The sequence below is a fragment of the Pteropus vampyrus genome, unplaced genomic scaffold (genome assembly GCF_000151845.1).
Source record: "Pteropus vampyrus isolate Shadow unplaced genomic scaffold, Pvam_2.0 Scaffold19, whole genome shotgun sequence".
Classification (NCBI taxonomy): Eukaryota; Metazoa; Chordata; class Mammalia; order Chiroptera; family Pteropodidae; genus Pteropus; species Pteropus vampyrus.
The window spans coordinates 1,811,925-1,832,637 of NW_011888800.1; the positions used below are offsets into that span (position 1 = coordinate 1,811,925).

The window sequence follows — 20,713 nt, forward strand, 5'->3', positions numbered from 1 at the left end:
TGAGAGCAACTGCATTTGGAGAACTGAGACAGACTGGCACAGAATGATGGCGGCCCAGAGCACATGGGGTGAGGCTACTGTCCCTACGAGTGGATTAGCGTGTCCCAGCATTGGCACCACTGCCTCACTTCACCCGCCGCTGACAGTGTGGACCGTATTGCTTTGCCCCACCTGGCACTGCATTTCCAGTCTGCTCCTGCTCCCCTCAACTCCCTCTTCTGTGCCACTTGACACTTAACACTGCCCTTCTGACCCGATCATCGCTGATCCCTCCAACTAGTCTGCTTCCAGAAGTTGAGGACAACCCATTCATCCAATTTAGCTTAGACTGAGGACGTGCTGTCTGTCTTCCAGCCTCGGAAATGGCTTTGGACTCTACCCTGCAGGCCATGGACTTTTAACTAGGGATACGTGAGTGGGCTCCGTGAACTCACCAACCATTAGAATTCTAGGAAATATATTGTAACTGAATTGTTAAAGGAAATTAAGCTTTCATTAGATTCCCAAAGGGAAATGTGACTTTCTCAAAAGACTGAAAACCATAGAAATGCTGCATTCTCTAATTCTAAAGACACTAGCTACACGTGGCTATTTAAAGTGATCGAAAATAAAATTTAAAATTCAGTTTTTCAGTCTCACTAACCACATTTCGAATGCACCAATGGACGTTAGACAGCACAGATTAGAGAAATTTCCATCATTGCAGAAAGTTGTACTGGATAGTACTGACATAGATAATGGGAGCCACTGAGGAAGTTCACGATGATACGTGCTGTGAAAGGCTAACTTGAACAGCAAATGGAGGGAGGATTTGGGGAGGGAAAACCATGAGTCAGGGAGGCTCTGGGAAGAACTGATCTCATGCCACAGCAATGGGAATGAAGAGGAGGTCACCACTGTGCGAAATGTTTCAGAGCACTTGGGGAAGGAGCGGACTAGAGGACAGAGGCAAAGAAAGATGTCAAAACGAATTCTAGGCTTACTAATTGGAACAGTGGAAAATGCCAATGCAGATGCCTTTCTGGCCTCCATCCCCTTCTAATGCTGTCACCTTAAACACCCTGGCACAGGTCCTGGGTCAGAGCCCTCACACCGCTGTTCCCTCTGCCTGGAATATTCTTCCTCTAGTTATCCAAATGTGTCCTTCCCTCACCTCCTTCAAGTGTTTGCTCAATGAGGCTGTCTCTGACCAGCAAGAGTGACTAGAAGGGGAGACAGCGAATGTCACAGAAGGTGTGAGGGTGAGGAAGCCGATGAGTCATTCTGCCTGTGTGAGTCTGACAGGCGGGGGGGGGCAACGAAATGCTGAGTCATCACAGATCAGAGCCGTGTATTTACTGAAGGGCAGACCGTTGCCAACAGACCTGGCCTGGGGCAGCATTTGGAAACAAGTGAACTGCTCTCCCCGCAGAGACCCCAGGCCCTGACATATCCAGCATCGTTTCAAATCTTCTCTCAGGAAATGTCCTGATAAACTTATTAATGCTGAGTCCTAAAATGTTACTATGTAGTTTGTTAGCTACCCCAAGTGCTTTTCATTTTAATGTGGGAAAGGGTCTTAATCCTAAAACTTGAATCTCTAATGGAAGATTTTTATATATTAGGGACAAATTTGGTGAGAACACACATCCCTACTCTTCCCCGGCCCCTCCCCGCACCTCCATCTGACAGGTAGCCTTCTGATCTTATGAGCTGACTAAAGCAATTTTCAAAAGGCATTCGGCAAAGGGTAGACAGAAAAATTCTTTGTGACTAACTTCCCATTACTCATAAAATTTAAGTGGATCAAACATCCCATCCCCTCGTCCTCTGAGCATGTTGGTAATCACAATGTTACTGTATAATGTGAAAATTTCCAAATAGAACTAAACTCAGGTCTATAAATATACATGATTAAGGCTTCAAATATAGCACTGCTTTATTTTCATGGCGGCTATTTCTGTGTAGTGATTGTCTGGCTGATTTGCAATTTCAGAACACAAATGGCTTTTCTCCATAACTAATGGGAAACTTGGCGGGGTGCTGCACACTCAGGCCTCTGTGAAAAACTCTGTTAAACAGTAAGTGTTCTTCTTCTGAATTACATAAGCAGAGCTGACAAATGGCAACACTACAACTCCAGATTCTGCTTAGATGAAATAGTGTGTTTGGTTTCTCTTCCAGTGCTGGAGGAATACTGACTCTTAATGAATAATGAAATGATCATGAGCACAAATCCCTATGATATTCTAAATTAAATACGCTATGGTACAAATTAGAAATAAATACCAATGGAGATTTCTCTGACACTGGATTCATAAGTAACTAAAATGTTTAAATAATGATATAAATAATTTCATAACTATGGTGACTGAACCAAAGAGGAACTGCCTGAAGCAAACTCTACGGATGTTACAAGCAAAACATTAAAAAGTTTATTATTTCCATCTAATTCAAAGTAGATTTATGACCTATGGTGACCTTAATATCAAAAAGTAATTTTTCCAATAGGAACACAGACAATACAGCCTACCTCTGACGTAGGCCTTTGTACATAAATATAACAAAATGGTTATATTTTGAAGTAGTTTAGAGTATGATGGACTTTGGAGTCAAAGTTCAAATCCTAGTTCTCTCGCACTTATAAATTTTGTGACGTTGGACAAATAAGGCTCAGAGAAGTTTTCTCATTTGTACAACGGGGATTTTAAAGTCACATCTAAGTCTTAAGGTTTATTGAGAAGGTTAAAAGGGAGAAAGCACGTAAAAGCACAGTATCTGGCATACAGCGAATACCCAGTATACATCTTTAAAATTTTTTCTGAAGTCTTGCTTCAGTGTCTCTCATTGACTCTGAGACTCCACCTGGAACCATGGTCCCTTTTCATTAAGGTTCTGGAGAACCTTAGAACATTCCTTCCTTCCAGCCATTTTTAAGGATATAGTCAAGCCAGGTGTAGATTTAGAATCTAAGTCCATGGCAGGATCCCCAACCAACCTTGAAGAACCAGGCTTAGTGTAGTTGCTCATTAAGACAGAAGTTTAGGTAGGGGTAGAGAAACAAAGCTAGGACCAAAAATTTAAACCCAAACCGGAGGCAGCGTTAGTATAAAGCAAATGAAGATCAAGTTTCAAGCATCTTTTCTTGCGTGGCCCCTTCTAAGACCTTGTACCTAATCTGGTATTCATAATTTTGCAAACTTTTTCTTAAGTATGGTGCTCAAAATTATATATACTTTAGGCCAACCAAAGCCTGGAACTACCTGTGCCTAGTGCATATACTCTGAGCCCAAGCTTGGACCATAAGGCTAGCCTTGAGTGGCTCTTTCATCTTCTAATGAGTCGCAGGATTCAGAGATTAGGGATAAGGCTATGTCTGCAGGTGGGATCTAGAGGTTCCTTGATGACAACAAGAGCCAGGTGGTATCAGGAATGAGACAAGGTCTCACCATCCTAAAGATTAGGGGTGATTCTGCAGAGACTTAAGTTCAGTAGGTAAACGAGACTTTACAAAAATAGGTACAATGAGGCATTAAATTAGTGTGTCTCAAATGTAGTCCAGTCCAGTCATGATGGAATAGCATGACCAATACTCACCAAGAACAACTAAAAATGCTGGATAAAATTAGAGGAAAAAAATGTGCTTGAAGGTATTAGAAACCTGTTGAGATGTCCAGGACTTAAGGGAAAGGACACTTACTGAGGCGATCCCAACCTTTTGCACACTAATGTACCCGAAGAAAGAAAACCAAACCCAAACATTTAACAAGATAGCATTTGTAATTTCTAACATCCAATAAAAATTTTCCAGACATTCAAAGAGTAGTGATTTTGGCCCATAACCAGGAGAAAAATTAATCAATAGAAAAATCAGTGGAATTCTCCACATTAATGGAATTAAGGAGAAAAGCATATAATCATCATCTTGCTGAATACAGAAGTATTTTAGAATTCAACATCTATTTGTGTTAAAAGTGAAAAAAAAAAACCACAAAACACTCAGCAAACTAGGAATAGAAGGAAACTCTTAAAATCTGATACAGAGTTCCACAAAAACCTGTAACAAATACTATGCTTAATGGTGAAATATTGAAAGCTTTGCTCTTAACAACTGGGAAGAAACACGATACTCATTCTGACTGCCTCTATTTAACCTTGTTCTAGAAGTCTTCAATAGGTCAACAGGCAGAAAAGGGAAATAAAAGGCATATAGGTTAAAGAGGAAATAAAAAGTATAAAAATTAAAGAGGAAGAAATAAAACTAGCATCATTCACAGATGACATAATTATGTATGCAGAAAATCCAAAAGAATCTATAAATTATAAGTGAATTCAACAAGATTACTACATGCCAGGTCAACAAACAAAAATATATTGTATTTCTATATACCAGTAAGAAGTAATTACAAAATATAATTAAAAAGTACCATTTACAATAGCATAAAAAGGTCAAATTTCTAGGAATAAATTTAACAAAAGACGGCAAAGATTTTAGATAGAAAACTACAAAACATTATCGAGATTAAAAAGGCCTAAGTAAACGAAAAGAGATACCATATTCGTAGGTGGCAAGGATGCCAATTTTCCCCAAACTGATCCATAGAGTCAATGCAATCCAAATAAAAATCCTAGCTAGTTTTTTTAAAAATTTGTTTTGTAGAATTGACAATAAAAGTCTAAAATGTATAGAAAGATTAAGAATGGCCAGTATCTTGAAGAGCAATATAGCCAAAGAATATACACATCCAGATATCAAGATTTATTATAAAGATACAGTAGTTAAGACAGTGAAATATTGGCACAAGATTAGAAAAATATACCAATGAAAGAATTCCAGAAATAAAGCCTACACACGTACAATCGCTTGATTTATCACAAGTGACACTACAGCGCAGTGAGGTGATGCCACTGTATAGTGAGGGAAAAGATTTTTTGATAAATAGTGCTCGGTCAATTGTGATCCCTATACCACATTATCCAGAGAAATCTATTTGAGAAGGGAGATACAAAAAAGTGCATTCTGTATGATTCCATTTACATAAAGCTCAAAAACAGGAGAAACTAATGACAGAAAACAGAGTGTTTCTTTTGGTAGGGAATAAATGACTAGTAGGAGCCAAATGGGAAATTTCTGGAGTTGGCAGTGTTCTATTTTTTTGATTTGGGTGATAATTACACGGTTGTAGTCACTTTATGAAAATGTATTGGGTTGTGTATCTATGACTTGTGTACTTTTCTATATGTTTAATATACTTCGCTAAAAATTTACTAACAGGAAAACGTGGCCTACACATGGCAGTGTCAGAACCAAAGGAGTTTATGTATTTCACACACAAAATACCCTCCTTCTTCTAGTGTCATTTTATCCTAAAAATAAATGTAAACGTTTCATACAATATGTTATTAAATTATCCCTCAGGATCCCAAAATGCCTACTGACATGTAGCATCTCCTGCTTTATTCGACATCTCAGATTACAGGCAGGCAATTCCTGTAATTGTTAAGTTCTAGACAGGAATAATGTCATTTCTCATGCCCAATATTAATAGTATATGGCAATTTAAGAGAACCACCTGATCAATTTAATTTCTGAAGTATCAATGACAGCTGACATTCATGACTCTTTTCATCAAAGGCAGGACTATATTTAAACATTCTCTACTTGCTCGGATGAGCCTATTCATTTAATGAAGAGTTGCAGTGGCAGCTTCTAAAAACTTATCACAATCGACTTCTGTAATTGTATAAGAACATTTTACTTTGAGTTGTTTCAAAGGTAGACTTTTACTCCTGGGAACTTTAACTCACTTGGATGTTCTATTTAGCTCCCATATGTGCTACTGCTGGCTTTGTGAAAGGTAGAGTTAAATTGGGAGGCTGAACCAGTTGATGTACAACAGTAATTTAAAGGTCTTGGTAAATTCTATCTTTCTACTTATTATATATTATGCTCTTTAAAAACTATTGTTTTTAAACCTGACTTTGCTTAAAAATCAAATGGCTTTAGTATAATTAGCATTTTGGAGGCATAGATTAAGTACTGTTTACTAGAGTCCTTTCTCATAATGTTTCTCATACCTTTTTCAAACTGAAACAAGTATTAATTTTGCTTTCCCCTTAAGCATAAACATTGTAAACACTGAAGCATACTTTCTACAGACCTCTTATTTCCTATCCTAATTCTGGCAAGACCGTTTCCTCTTTGGTATTCTAACCCTGGGAAGAATTCTTTAGTAGGCTTGTCTTACTCATGTGCAGAGTTAAGTATTGCTCCTTCTGCTTTGATTTGTCTCAAGCAAATAAGTTTAAAGAACAACATGGTAAGGAATTTACCTGAAAGTCATATTGTGGTTCTAGTCCTGGTTCATTGGCTTTGGTGGCCTAGACAAATTATCCGATGTCCTTGTCTATGAATTAATAGAGTTGTTTCTGGTACTGTTTCCTATCACACAATAGGCACTCAATAGCCTATGAATGCACGAGAATTAGATAGTTTCATAAATATCTTCCAACTTTTTATTATATTTAACGCAATTCCCTTCTGTGAAAAGAAGTCAACCAGCAAAATACAATGCCAATTAACGAAGTCTACGCCTGCTCCACGAGATTCTTGGGGCAGACTGTGATTAGAAGAAACCAACACTGGAAAGTGCTGCTAGAAGCAAGGGGGTAATAAAAATACAGTAGTATAATAAGCACATTATTTGCAAACAACTAAAAACCAGAAGAACCCTGTCCCCGTGGTCAAATGAACCAATGAACTAAAGAAAATAAAGAGTATTTTATATGACCACTTCCTATCCAGAACTCTTGACTTTTTGAAAAAATGTTAATAAAATTAGCTTCTCAGAAGAGCTTTTTATATTATACTAGGCGTCTCCCAAGGAGAAGCAGCTACCATTGAGGTTCTTGCACCCAGAGTTACTGCAAGAAAGGGTATCAGTTGAATGTGCAACGTAAGTCAGAGATGGAGAGGAAGGGAATCATGGAGACAGTCACCTGGAGATCGACATAGAGAGAATTCAACGTGTCTGATGCAAGGCAACTTTTGGGATCCTCTATGTTAAACATTCTTCTAAAGGGACATTTTCTCTATTTTTTTTATGTTTGCCTTAAATTTCTTCTATTATTTCTGGCCCACTCCTATTGGCTATTCTTTCTCCTTTTTAAAACTTAAACTTTTTAAAGAAATAAATATTTGAAGAATTGAGAAAATGAGACACTGGAAATATAAACTGTTTTCACTGCATGGTAAGGAATGAGAAAAGCTGAAGTCTAAAATTAAAATTAAAATAGAGAATGCTCAGTGATCTTTTCATCAGAAGCTCACATGAAGAAATGTCATGGTACATTGATCAAACTTTTATTCATTTGCATTTTCAGGATGTTGCTATTAATATCACATAACACTCGACAGAATTACACCACAATATGACATTTTGTACAAATCACTTCACCACTAGTTTCTTCTTCAGCTGTGTTACTTCAGCCTCTGGTTACTTATAGGGAAAAAAATCTATTAGAGCCTTTTTTTTTTTTTTGTAGGGAGGAAAAACTGTCTCTACCTTCTTAAGGTCTGTGGCTGGGACCTATGAATTAAACTAACAAAAGACAGATTAACAAGAGAAAAAGCATACATACTTGTAAACAATGGAACTAAAAACTGGGGCGGGGGTAGGGAAACCCAAATGGCCAAGTTAATAAGAGCAAATTTAATTGATATTTTAAATGTTACTTCCCCAGGGGCAAAGACTACACAGAAGCGAAAACCTAAAAGAAGCAGTAGGCTTGGAAGCTTATATACTATTTTAACAAAAGGTGATAAATTGTGAAGTGAAAAGGTTTGGATGTTTTAGGGGTGGTAAATTGTGGGAAAGTAAATATATGGGGAGACTGATGGAAGAAAATGGTTATTTTAAAGTTCGTTTATATAAACTCATTTTAGTAGCATCTGTTTTCAGTGATAAGGGCTGTTTTTCTCTTCCTGGTGCGGGAGAGAGGAGACAACTTTTCAAAGGGAAATTTATGTCACCCATACAAAGGGAAATTTATGCCCTGCTTTTAGACATTAGCAGGAGGACAGAAATTTCTTCTCGAATCCACTGCTTCTCAATTGCCTTCTACTCCAAATAATCCTTATGATAAACTGGCATATTTTAGAGTGGCATATTATGATTCCCTTAATTTTCTAAGGAGGAAGTAAAGTTCAATTACTCCTGTAAAGATATTGGTTCCCAAACTGTGTTCTGTGGAGCTAAGGTATCTTATTTAAAAAAGAAAAAAAAAGAAATAGTTCTGTGGTCAAATAAATTTGGAAAATGTGATACCCTAAGGTATCTTATTTAAAAAAGAAAAAAAAAGAAATAGTTCTGTGGTCAAATAAATTTGGAAAATGTGATACCCTAAGGTATCTTATTTAAAAAAGAAAAAAAAAGAAATAGTTCTGTGGTCAAATAAATTTGGAAAATGTGAAGTTAAATGAAGTTAAATATGATTTTTTTTCTAGCAGGAATCCTCAGAACCTTTAATTAGCTAACAATGCATTGTAATTCTACGAAAGGGAAATAATTCATTATGTTCCTCAAATTTGACCATGGAGCATGTTTTTCAGAGTAATTTTCAAGACTAGAGTTTTCTGCTTTTTTTTTTACACACACACACACACACACACACACACACACACACACACACGCACACATGCATGCACACAGAGGGGGAGACGGTGAGGGAGAGGGAGAGAATAAGATCAGCCATCTTTGTGTGTTTAAGTACAAAAGTTTAAGTGGCCACTGAAATAAGTATAAGCCAAAGGAGAGAGAGCTAACTGAATAAAGCTGGCACAAGGTCGGTCAGCAATAACCACGCTGCATTCTGAATCATGCTCCTGGGGACTGAGCTCTGGTTTGTTCTTACCTAAAAAAAAGAACTGAATGAAGTGCCCAAGGCTTCTGGATCCCACTGAATTAAAACTCCTTCTTGGGCATTAGAGTCCCAATGAAGAAAAAATGGTGTCATGTGTTCATTTCCATCCTTGGCTCAGTACAGCTCCAGTTGCATTATTCTTAAACACCTATTAACATGATCGCTTTGTAATTACAAAGGCTAACTGCGAAGCAATTTTTAAGGGAAGCAAGGCACGGCTTATCTTTAATTGGTCTTCTGGCTCATGCGAAAGGGTCAGCGTTTTAAAAATTTTAATTTTAATTGAGAAACATCTATAAAAATACCATATGGGTGGCTGCAAGATAAAAAGGAAAAGGTGCAAAGCACAAAGCTAAGTAGCTACAATGATATAGATGATCTGGGGGTGGGGGAATACAGGATTCAGAACAGAAGTTATCGATACATCAGAAGCATGATGGTCCCTAGTGTCTTCCCTCTGGTTATGCTGTGCTGCCAGAATTGTAATTTTGGCAGAGACCATCCTCAATGTCACGATGGACTGTTTCAGGGGTTCTCGCCAATAGACTTGATTCTTGATCCTCAAAGGTCAATTGCCACCATATGTCCCCTTCTTCATCCTCCATGCTTCCTGAATAGGCGCATAGCTAAGCACAAAGTCAGAAGGTTTGTTGACAAAATCTTACTCTGTCTCAAATATTTTGGGAAAAGTGGAAAGTGACTAATACTTACTCAGCATCTAAGTGCCAGATTTTTTATACATATTACCTCATAAACAAACAAACAAACCTACCTTTTGCTTATTTTGTAAATAAAGATAACTGGGGTTTGGAGAGGTTATAAAACCAGTCCAAGGTCAAACCAAATACTGATGAGTAAATCACGTTAAAATCTGAGCCAGGGCTGGGTGAGTCCAAAGTCTGTTTTATGATATCATGCTGTCTCCTGATCATAAAAAATTTTACTTTATATAGGAGCATAAATGGCCATTTAAACCATTTTTCTCAGGATCCAGCGAAACATTTCAACTTTTATCACACCAACTTCAAGAGACCTGATAATGTTTAGATCTTCTCATTCATTTGCCCAAATCAATGGAGCTATTTATTTTCAACTGCTGGTAATGAACTTTCTTAACTCAGCATTTTGTGAAAAAAAGTCTAAATACTTGAATTACTTCATTTCATGCTCATTCTCTTTGCATGCATCTTTTTGGTTTGCTTTTAAAAATAGACTCCAAAATCACTGCATATTCAGATATGAAAAACAGGATGAAGAGCGATGGGAACACTCATCTGAGATGGGCACATGGTTAGAGTACCTGCGTCTGTAGTAATCCTAAATTAAATTTAAAAACTTAAATAAATTAAATAATAATAATTTAAAAAAGCCATCACTCCTGCGTGCTTCATTGGAAAAAAAAAAAAATACTGCCCTAGGACTGTAAACTTGGATTTCACCCCACTCTCCCACAGTTGCCACCCGGGCTAAGAGTATCTGATTCTGTTTCCTCATTATTTAAAATAAGAGTAGATCTGTTAAGTTCCTTTAAAAATTCCAAGATTCTATAGTCAGCTGCAACTCACTAGCCTTTCCTCTGAATAAACAATTTAAAATAATTCAAATCCCACCACCATAATCCTTTAAAAAATTTTCCTTGACAAAGGCAAAGGACTTACCCATCTTCCAGTTAAATTGTCTTTTTAGTGTGATAGAAAATCAAGCAGCAAAGAAAAAAGTATGGTCTCCCAGCCAGAGAGTGATTTATAGTGTTTGGAAAATGGTTTACTTAATGAGAAAGCAGCATGAAAGTTTGCTTATTTTAGTTGCAGGTATCATGATTCATATCCTCTAAAGGGTAGAGAAAAAAATCAATCTTTTCCAGGAAAGACAGTAAATACAGTAAAGCTTCTTTCCCCCTTGCTTAGCCTGATACTGTAAATTCACAAATAGAAATAATTCAGTGAGTGCCCAGTCCTCATACCAATGCCCACAACATCTGCTTTTAAATTCTTATTATCAGAGTAATTATGTAACAGATACCTGGCTCAATCCTTACTGATAACAAACAGACTTAGGTTTCCTAGTATAGTTTTCCTTGGCATTTTACTCTCCTTGTCATCTCGTCACTTTTATTTTTGCCTTCCTCACCCAACATTTACCCGAGTTCTAATGCAGTAAGACACACTGTAAGATGAGAGTCTGAATCATATCCACGACTTGGTAGAGTTGAGCAAACACTAGTTACTCAAAAATATTACCAGTATCATTGACTTGACTTTCTGGATTTAATTTCCTAATGAATTCATCATTCCTTCTAAATGTCAGGATCAGAAGAATTTCAGTGGCAGTGTGTGGTTCCTATTTATTTTTTTAAGGGGTCTTTGGACATGGTCAAGCCTACAGGTACATGTCCTAGAGGAGCTACTTTGGGGAAATGCTTCCCTCAGTCACTCTAGCAGGTGTCAAATGGGGGAGAACTACTGGGCAATTGCTCTGTTCCCATATATACATAATGATCTCTTTTCTGACCACCATGCCCAGGGACCTTATAAAAAGAGATATTTGTCAGAAAACATTAATTACACTCAGTTCTTTTTACCAGAGAATCATCCTTCTACATCTCATTCATGTGAGGACAGCACAGAAATCTCAGTACAGTGTTTCTCAAACTACAAAGTGCTTATGAATCACCTGGAGACTGCGCTAAAACACAGATTGACTTAGGTTTGGGGTAGAGCCCAAATGTCTGCATTCCCAACAAGCTTCAGTGGACACTGATGCTGCTGATTTGCAAACTGTGATTCAGTAGCAAGGTCCTAGTATCTTTACCCTCCCAGATCTGAAGCACATTTTACTTTAGGGTCTTTGTGACTGGTTACCTATCAAGAGATCTAAAGAGAGCAGAAAATTTGGAACCTCTGCACTGGGTGAATTCTATCCTGCACACAGGAGTTAAGTTCAATGACTGTCATTGCCCAGACTCTGGATCTTTCTTCCTGTCTAGATTAATTTGCCAGATTCTTCTTGCACAGCTCACTGACAAATCCTGGCTCAGCCTCACGAGCCTTATCCGATGCCACTCTGCCAGCAACTCAAATATTTGAAGCACCTACTAAAGTAGAGATTGCTGGGCTCTAACCCTGAAACTCTGATTCACTAGGTCTGGAGTAGTCCCAAGAAGATACAGACACCCTAGGTGATTCTGTTATATTATGAAATTTTTGGGAAGGAAATACATGTAACCTCTTTGATGGATTTGAGGAACCTATATATCCTATGGCTGTTAATTCCTTTACATCAAGGAAGACAGCAGAACATAGTTAAAAGGAAAAAAAAAAAAAAAAGGAAACACAACTTGAACATCTGATACCATGACAGAAGAAACTATTTCCTCCCCAATTTCAATACTTGTTTAAGGGCATCTATGGTTAATTCTAGTGGATTCCATATTTTTCTTTAGATAAGTTCATTAAAAATGTAAAGTATGCCATATATAGTCTATAGAAAATTCTTTTCATGTTGGTATGATTTAAGATACACTCAGTTAATGACAAAAATGTCAAAGGAATAATTATTTGCCCTTTTGACTGAACAAATGAAACTGGAGTTGTTCATACACATACAATTTTTTTTTAATATACCCAAGAACAAACACTGAAATCAGTTAACAAAAATTAGTACTGAACGTTAATTATTACCTTTAAAATGGCAGAAGCAAATACAAAATACAAAAAGTAACTTCACTTAATTAGACTTTAAAAATGAAATGTCCTCCGTAAGAAAGGCTACCGTCTGGCTACTTAGTCTCCTCTGGGGCAGATGTGGCCTCTTGATGGGTGTCAGCCTCTGATGGTACAGCCTCAGGTCTTGCCACAGCAGCAGTGATCTCCGATAGAGCAGAGATGGCTTCTGGATTGGAACTAGCTTCTGTCTGATCGGGGGTGGGCTCAGTCTGAGAGGCTAATGTTTCTTGACTAGAGCTGGCATCTGTTAGACTGGGTATGTCAGCTTGAGCAGGCATGCCCTCTTCTTCTGTTTCCAATTCTGTTTCCTGACTTTGAACTTCCTCACCTTCTTCTACCATAGCAGGTGGTAGCTGTAATAAAGTCTAATAAAAAAAGAAAATATCATTATGAACTAACTCTAGTAAAAAAACACTGGCTTATAAGTTAAGCTCCCACATTAACATTACCTTCCTAATAAATAATGTTCATTCCATAGTTCTCCAAAACACTGATGACCATTTTATATTACAGATGAAACAACTCTGATGACAATGGCCTAGGTTTTGCTGACTCTGAGAGTATGCCTACACAGATATCACAAACAATGATCAAAGTATATATCAAATCTTAAGAGGGGACAAACAATATGAAAAACTTTTAGGATTTCTACAAAGAAATATACTGTTAACACCTCTAAAAAACAGTGGCTGATTAGGAATGACTAACACACCAACTCAAGAAGGGCCAGCGTCAATCAAGGAGGCCCATGAGGGGTGGGGAGGAACCAGGCCTTGGGACAAAGCTATGGCAGGGAGAAAGTAGTACGGTACAAGGCTTCTGTCTCGCTCAACCAGAAGCTGAAGCAATTCTATATCTTCAGCCCCCTTTTACCCCTGGCAGTCTGGAGCTAATAAGGCTTGGCTTCTCTCCTAAGGATCTGTTTCTCCAGCTGGGAACTGAAAAATTTAAAAAAGCACCATTCATAATGGCAGCAAAAAATATGAAATACTTAGATGAAACTAACAATATATAAGGCCTTTGTGCTGAAAACTGCCAAATACTGATGAAAGAATTCAAAGAAGACCTAAATAAATGTAGAGAGAAATCATCATCATGGAAGACTCAATATTGTTAAGATGTCAATCTTCTCAAATTGATCTTAAGCAATCTTACTCTCTAGAACACAGTAATTAAAACTTTTTTGGAGGAGGTAGAAATAGACAAGCTGATTTTTAAAATGTATGTAGGAAAGCAAAGGAACTAGAATAGCCAAAACAATTTTGAAAATGAAGAACAAAATTAAAGAACACAGATTATCTAATTTCAAGATTTACTATAAAGCCACTCTAATAAAGGTAGTTTGGTAATTGCAAAAAGATAGATACACAGATCAATAGAACAGAACAGAAAGCCCAAAAATAGACTCACATATGTGGTCAATTGATTTTCTAACTAAGGCGACAAAGCAAGTCAACAGAGGAAAGAACAGTCTATTCAGGAAAAATGGTGCTATAACAAATTGGATATCCACATGCAAATGTATAATATAAAACTCAAGCCTGCCCTGCACTATATAAAAAATTAACTCAAAATGAAGAGTTAACTCAAAATTAATTCTAAATGCAAACCTAAAACTGCTAGAAGAAACATTAGGAAAAAATCTTTAACTCTGGGTAAGACTGTTCTTTTAGGACACAAAAAGCATAAATCATAAAAGAATTACTTGATACAAAATTGAAAACTTCTGTTCTTTGGAAGACACTTAAAAATGAAAAAAGTCTAAGACTAGGAGAAAATATTCATAAAACACATATCTGATAAGGGAATCATAGTCAGAATAAATTTAAAGTCTCAAAACTCAATAATAAAACAAATAACTCAATTTTAAAAGGGAGTGAGAGATCCAAACAGACAAATCCTCAAAGAAGACATACAGATGGCAAATAACCACATGAAAAGATGCTCCACATCACTAGTCATTAGGGAAATGAAAATTAAAACCACAATGAGATCACGCAGACCTACCGGGATAGATAAAATAAAAAAAGACCAACTCTAACAAGTGTGCGTGAGATGTGAAGCAACTAGAACCCTCATATACTGCTAATGGAAATAAAAATGATACAACCACTTGGTAAAACAGGTTGGTAGCTTCTTAAAAAGTTGAATACATACTTCCTATATCATTTAGCCATTCCACTTCTAGGAATTTATCCAAGAAAAGGTAGAAAGACATGTACAAGATTGTTCATAGCAGCTTTATTTGTAATAGCCCAAACTGGAAACTACCCAAATGTTCATTAAAAGGTAAGTGGGTAAATTTGGTACATCCATACAATGAAATAATATCCAGCAATAAAAAGGGAAGGACTACTGATCACGCAAAAACATGAATGAATCTTGAAATAATTATGCTGTTAGAAAAAAGACTATATGCTGTATGAGTCTATTTACATGAATGTCTAGAAAATGGAGACTAACTTATGGCGACAGAAAGCCGATCATTGGTTGTCTGACAAGGTGAGAAAGGTCTGGCGAAAGATGAGGATTACCAAGAGGCATGAGGAAACTTTTGGGGATAATGAACATGTTCATTATCTTGACTGTGATGATAATTTCACAGATATATACAGATGTCAGAACACATCAAAAGGTATATTTCGAATATGTGAAAGTTAATGTATGTTCAATTATATCTATATAAAGATGTTTTAAAAGTATGGATGTTACATGAATAATAACCACCTACTTTGCTTTACTTGGTTTCCTACAAAGAATCAAGTATTTCAAGATTCATTCTGAAGTGAAGGGAAATATAGTCAATAATACTGTGTTAACATCGCACAGATGGATGATTACTAGAATTAGTGGGGTAATGAATCACACTATAAAGTATAAAAATGTTGAATTACTACACTGTATATCTGAAACTAATATAAGCAATATAACACTGTATACCAACTAACGTAAATTCTTCTGCAACAGAAAAGATTCTTTCCACAGCAAGAAAAGTAAGAGTCGGTTTTGAGAAAACTCACCTGATGATAATGATGTGTAGTCTGTATCAAATGCATGTACATGTTGTACACAAAGTTTGCCATTTGAGGCATGTTTTTTATTATCTGTACTTCACGAGACGGTCTCTCCCCATTCTAGAGGAATGCAAAAAGGAGGTTAAGTATACAGTGAAAAACACTAAAAGCTAACATTCCAATAGAAGCCCATGTCTCCATCTTATGTATAAGCACTATTATGGTTTAGAGGACATAAAGATTAAGCGTGAGAGTCCAATAAAGAATACATAAAGAAGGGTAATTCAATTTAAATTTAGAGAACGTAGAGATTAGGAGAGAACTAAGAGTCATTAGCTTTAATACAATTTCAGGCTGGTAAGTAAAATATGAGTTTTGGCCTATTAACTAAGGTAGAAGAAAAAGAGATAAGCAATCATTTGAATAGAAAAAAAAAAAAATAAACATTTTAAGTAGTGGTCTCTAATATTGTAATTGCTCCAAAGGCAATTCTCAAGACTATTCAGAAAAAAAAAAAAAAAATGCTAAAACTGCTCTTGCTATTTGTTTTTGTAAAAAAATAAGAAGCTAACATTTACAATAATAAGCGAACAATATCTAGACAGGTAGTCATGAAGGTAAATATTCAAAAGGAATTTTTACTAATAAAGTATACAGTAAAAAATGTTGGCAAATAGTAGTCTAAAGTGTAAACTCTGGTCTCTATCAGAACCATCTGGGGAAGCACGTTAAATCAGAGAGGCCTGGGCTCCAGCCCCCACAGATTTAGACTCAGTAAGTCAGACAGAATGAAGTGATTCTAATGGAGTAGTTTTCTGACAACAATCTTATAAACATTGCTCTACCAGTGTAGGTAAAGTGGTAAAGTAAATGAAGAGCAAAGTTTGTACTTCTTCCTAAACCATCCTAGAATAAAGATGAACTTTCCTATTTACAGTTAATCATAAAATGTTTATAAAGTCTCATTCTTTCTTATTGTAGAACAATTCAGAAAACCATAAAGGTAAAAAACATATGAAGAAAAGAGATTTTAAAGCACATAAAGTTAGGAATATTTAGTACACTTAAATAGCATTTCTCAGAATTAAGCAGGATGGTAGTAGCACTGCATGATAATGGTGACTTTCTGCAATGGCTACAACATCTGCGTGCTGACTGCCAGCTGTTACGCTTTAAAATACTGCCTTCAAAACCTTCAGTGTTTTTGTTGTTGTTTTGTTTTTATCTGTTTGCTTATTTTCTGGTGGCTTTGCTGGGAGCTGCCTCTTCTGAGCTGCAGTGCTAGCTGTGCAACTCTCCCTGCCCTCGACACTGTCTCGAGCAGAGGATATGGAGATGCTCTTAGCCTTCAGACCCCCATTGCTTGAATTCATGATGTCATGTAAAACACAGTTTCTAAATCTTCTGTTCATTGGTATTGTGTGATCTGCAGTCCACATTTCTCCAGGTGTGTCACTGGCAGCCCTTGGATACAAAGCACTTGAGTGAGTTAAATCTGAAAACACTGAGGCTCTGCCCCAGATCTCTTGTCAGGAATCTCTCTGTTTAATAATTAACCCACAAAGACTGAGAACCTCAGGGCTACAGGATTGTGACCAGACTTCAGAGACTGACACTCAAGGCTTTGCAAGACCCCACCCTATCATATCTCTCCATCCTTTTCCTCCTATTCCTCTACAGCAGTATTTCTTTTAAAAAATGCAGTTAAAAAAGTACCTAGCATTATTATAAAACAAACACAGAGAATTTAATCTTTTTGGAGGGGGAAGGTGAAAAAGTGTACTGTTAACATTTAAAACAGTTTTATTTAAATTCCAATGGACTTCTAAGATATTTCATTAAATGAAACAAAGCAAAGCCCAAGTCTATATAGTATGCTAACCTCCATGTTAGAAAGAAAACAATATAAGAAACAGGTATCTGCTCCTTTGTGCAAAAGAAATATATGATGAGTAAACCAGAAACTAAAGATTGGTTACCAATGGGGGGAGGGGGAAGAGAAACGAAAGAAAGGAGAAATATGAAAATGGTAGCAGGGATGGATGAAGAGGGAGGGGCACTTCTCTAAGCATATCTTTCTGTTAAGTATATGTTCTGTTCCCTCCCACATTTCCCCAGAATGTAAGCTTCTTAAGTCTTCTCCAAGAGTGAAACCATTGTTATCCTGTTACCAAGTAATTAGTTAAGTTCTTGTTACAAAGATGAAGAGAGGCCCTACAGTACAATGATTAGTAACACGGACTCTGGAGTCAGCCAGCCTGGACTTTTAAATCTTGGATTCTCCATCTACGAGAAATGGATGCCCAAACTACTTCTCTAATCCTATTTCCTCAGATGTAAAATGCGGTTAATAAGAAAACCTACTTAACAGGGCTGTTACTGAGATGAAATGAGATGATGTAGGTAAAGAGCTAATTGCCTGATACATGGTGAGTACTCAATAAATGTTGGCATGTATTATTTTTATATAGAAATTCTAATTTAGTTCCTTAGTGTAAGTAGTACTCTAAGCTAGTGATTGGATGATCTTTGTGATGATGTTCCTAGGTAATGCGGTCATCTAGAAGAGAATGCTGCTCTATACAATGAAGAAAGAAGTCCTACCTTTCTACTGGTTGGGAAAGGTTCTGTTGGAATTATATGCAAATGAAGTGGGCGGGCCGTGAGCTGGCTGAAAGCTGGAGTTAGCTCAAAACAGTTTTGGAAGAGAGATACTCGGGCGAAGATATAAAGTCCAAGTCTGGCTCTAGACATGGCCACCACCAAGCGACGGACATCCCTTTGGGAAACACAAAATTAATTAAAATACATCAAGATTAATAGCATATTTATGCAGCTTTTAAACATTTCTTCTTTTTCTTATATATTCCACTAAATATTCCTTTAAGCTGTGACAATAAATGGTTAAGTTTCTTCAAAACTTAATAGAGTAAATATTAAGTTATTCAATGTTATGTAACTAGGAAAAAGTTAACGCTATATTACTAATCTCTACGTTCGTTTTGTAGGGGGAATGAGGAGGGTAATCACAAAATAACCAACACACTGATTAAAAAATTCTAAGTAGTTATATTGGTATTATGGCACAGTTCAGTTGTCTGTCGCTACCACTGAGTCAATCTGAACCAATCCTCCCTCTACTTCTTCACCTATCAAATTCCCAGCCTCTCTGTCAAGGCAATATTTTACTTCCTAGATAACTCTCACCATTCTGTTTTACACTTATTTATAATAATAATTACAAACATAAACAGAAATATAGTATGATGACATAACATAATACTATGTCTCATTCATGTATTTACTCTAGGACCTAGGCTCTATGACTGGCCTATAAGTATTCAATGTTCACATAAACTAATAAAAATGGCTAAACTGAATGATCCAATGATACATGTATTTGACTATCTAATGAATTATGCCAGTTTTATCTTTTAAAACAAATATATTTTTAAAACTTTATTTGAATCAAACACATTTATAAAAGAAGTCTAATTTTTATGAAGTCTAATTTCACCTCACTATTAGGATGTGTTTTAATATGAAAAATAACTCTGGTTTCAAACACAGAGGACAGTTTGTTTTCTTCAGATGCTCTTAGATGGCTATATTTGTGAGTATTCTACAAAAAAAAGAAGACTTTCATGAATAATAATCAAGTCTGGTAAAATCATCCCTAATCCTTGAAAGAAGGTATTAAGAGTGTTACAGAGATTAAATGTTACAAAGATCATATGATAATATGACAGAGAACCAGGAACTGATGATCTTGGTAGGGACCTAGGTTCTCTTACCAGGAGGTACGGCATGACATTAGTGCACATCAGTTATATTCCTGCATGTGAGAGGGGAGGAGGGGTAGGTATCCAGGTAGGAGTGAACAAACCCCATTCGTAGTAGCATTCTGAGGAATTTCTACATTTGTGACACACTGGATTCATGAAGAAAATATTGCCTAGTTTACTGCAAGCCAAATTGTTCTTTATTTTCTCCACATTTCCTTAGAACCCTAAGGGGTCATGCTAAGGTAGATGGTTCCAACACTGGTAAGTAGATGTACAAGGCTAGAAATACTTATCATGAGTTCTCATGCAAGCATTATAAAGGAAATTATGGTTCAAACCATGTTGTCAGGGTAAAAGGAGGTAGTGGTGGTAGGAGGACCCAAACAGTTGCTTTCATGGTAATCACTGAGTTATAATACTCAGTTCTCCCCTTCACATTCACAAAGTTCTTTATCTCTAGGCAGAGCGCAGATACAGTGCTTTGGCAACAACAGTGGACTGGTCCCTCTGAGGAAATTTTTCCCTCCAGTCCTCAGCGCTGCAGTGCAGTAAAGTGGCTTTACAAGCTTGCTGGCCATTGGACATGAGAAGAATTAGACTAACATCTTCTGCAGATTCAAATATAGGTATCTTCTAAGGATATTTTAATGTCTCCCCAACTACTCTAAAGGTAGAGATCATGAATGTTAGATTTACATAGTATCAAGAACCCAACATACTACCACATAATAGATCGATTTGAAAGTATTTGTTAAATGAATGACCGAACACTATGAACACGACCAACTATAGGCAAAAAGTAAGTAAGTGGACAGGGTTCCTTGGGGACCCTGGACAATAAGAATTACCATGTTCTTTCATAGTCTTCAGAATGTGGCTAGACACCAAGAGCATTGTTAAACAGCAAGCTTTGTACTGAACAATTTGCAAGCATTTCTATTGTTACCTGGGCTATTCAAATCAGGTGATGGTTGTGTGTGTGTGTGTGGGGGGGCGGTGGGAGTGGGAGGAGGGAGACAAGAACAATAATGTTGGAAAAGGGGCTGGAAATGTTTTATTATTCTGGCTTCTAACTAGCTCCAGTGTCCTGAGACAGGTCTATGGAACTAAAGCTGAACAGACTGGCTATACACAATCACCTGTTTAAAAAAAATACGTGGGTAAAAGAAATATGTCAGGCGCTTGGAAAACAGTTTAGTAGTTCCTTAAAGGGTTAAACATAGAGTTACCATATAACCCAGTAATTCTACTCCTAGAGAAGGGAAAACATGTCCACACAAAAACTTGT

General features: G+C 36.8%; 1 protein-coding gene across 2 annotated transcripts in view; it reads right to left on the minus strand.

The window, feature by feature from the left end:
• Positions 1 to 8,668: 8,668 nt before the first annotated feature.
• AQR (aquarius intron-binding spliceosomal factor) overlaps positions 8,669 to 20,713 on the minus strand; it is a 92,179-nt gene continuing 80,134 nt past the window's right edge. The window contains exons 33-35 of one of the 2 annotated variants that reach the window (XM_011354871.2): positions 18,245 to 18,419; positions 15,647 to 15,760; positions 8,669 to 12,991 (exon numbers count right to left, since the gene is read on the minus strand). In XM_011354871.2, coding sequence (XP_011353173.1) covers positions 12,680 to 12,991; positions 15,647 to 15,760; positions 18,245 to 18,419 — 601 coding nt within the window. In that variant the 3' untranslated portion in view covers positions 8,669 to 12,679. The remainder of the gene's footprint in view (positions 12,992 to 15,646; positions 15,761 to 18,244; positions 18,420 to 20,713) is intronic. The other variant, XM_011354870.2, reaches the window with a different exon arrangement.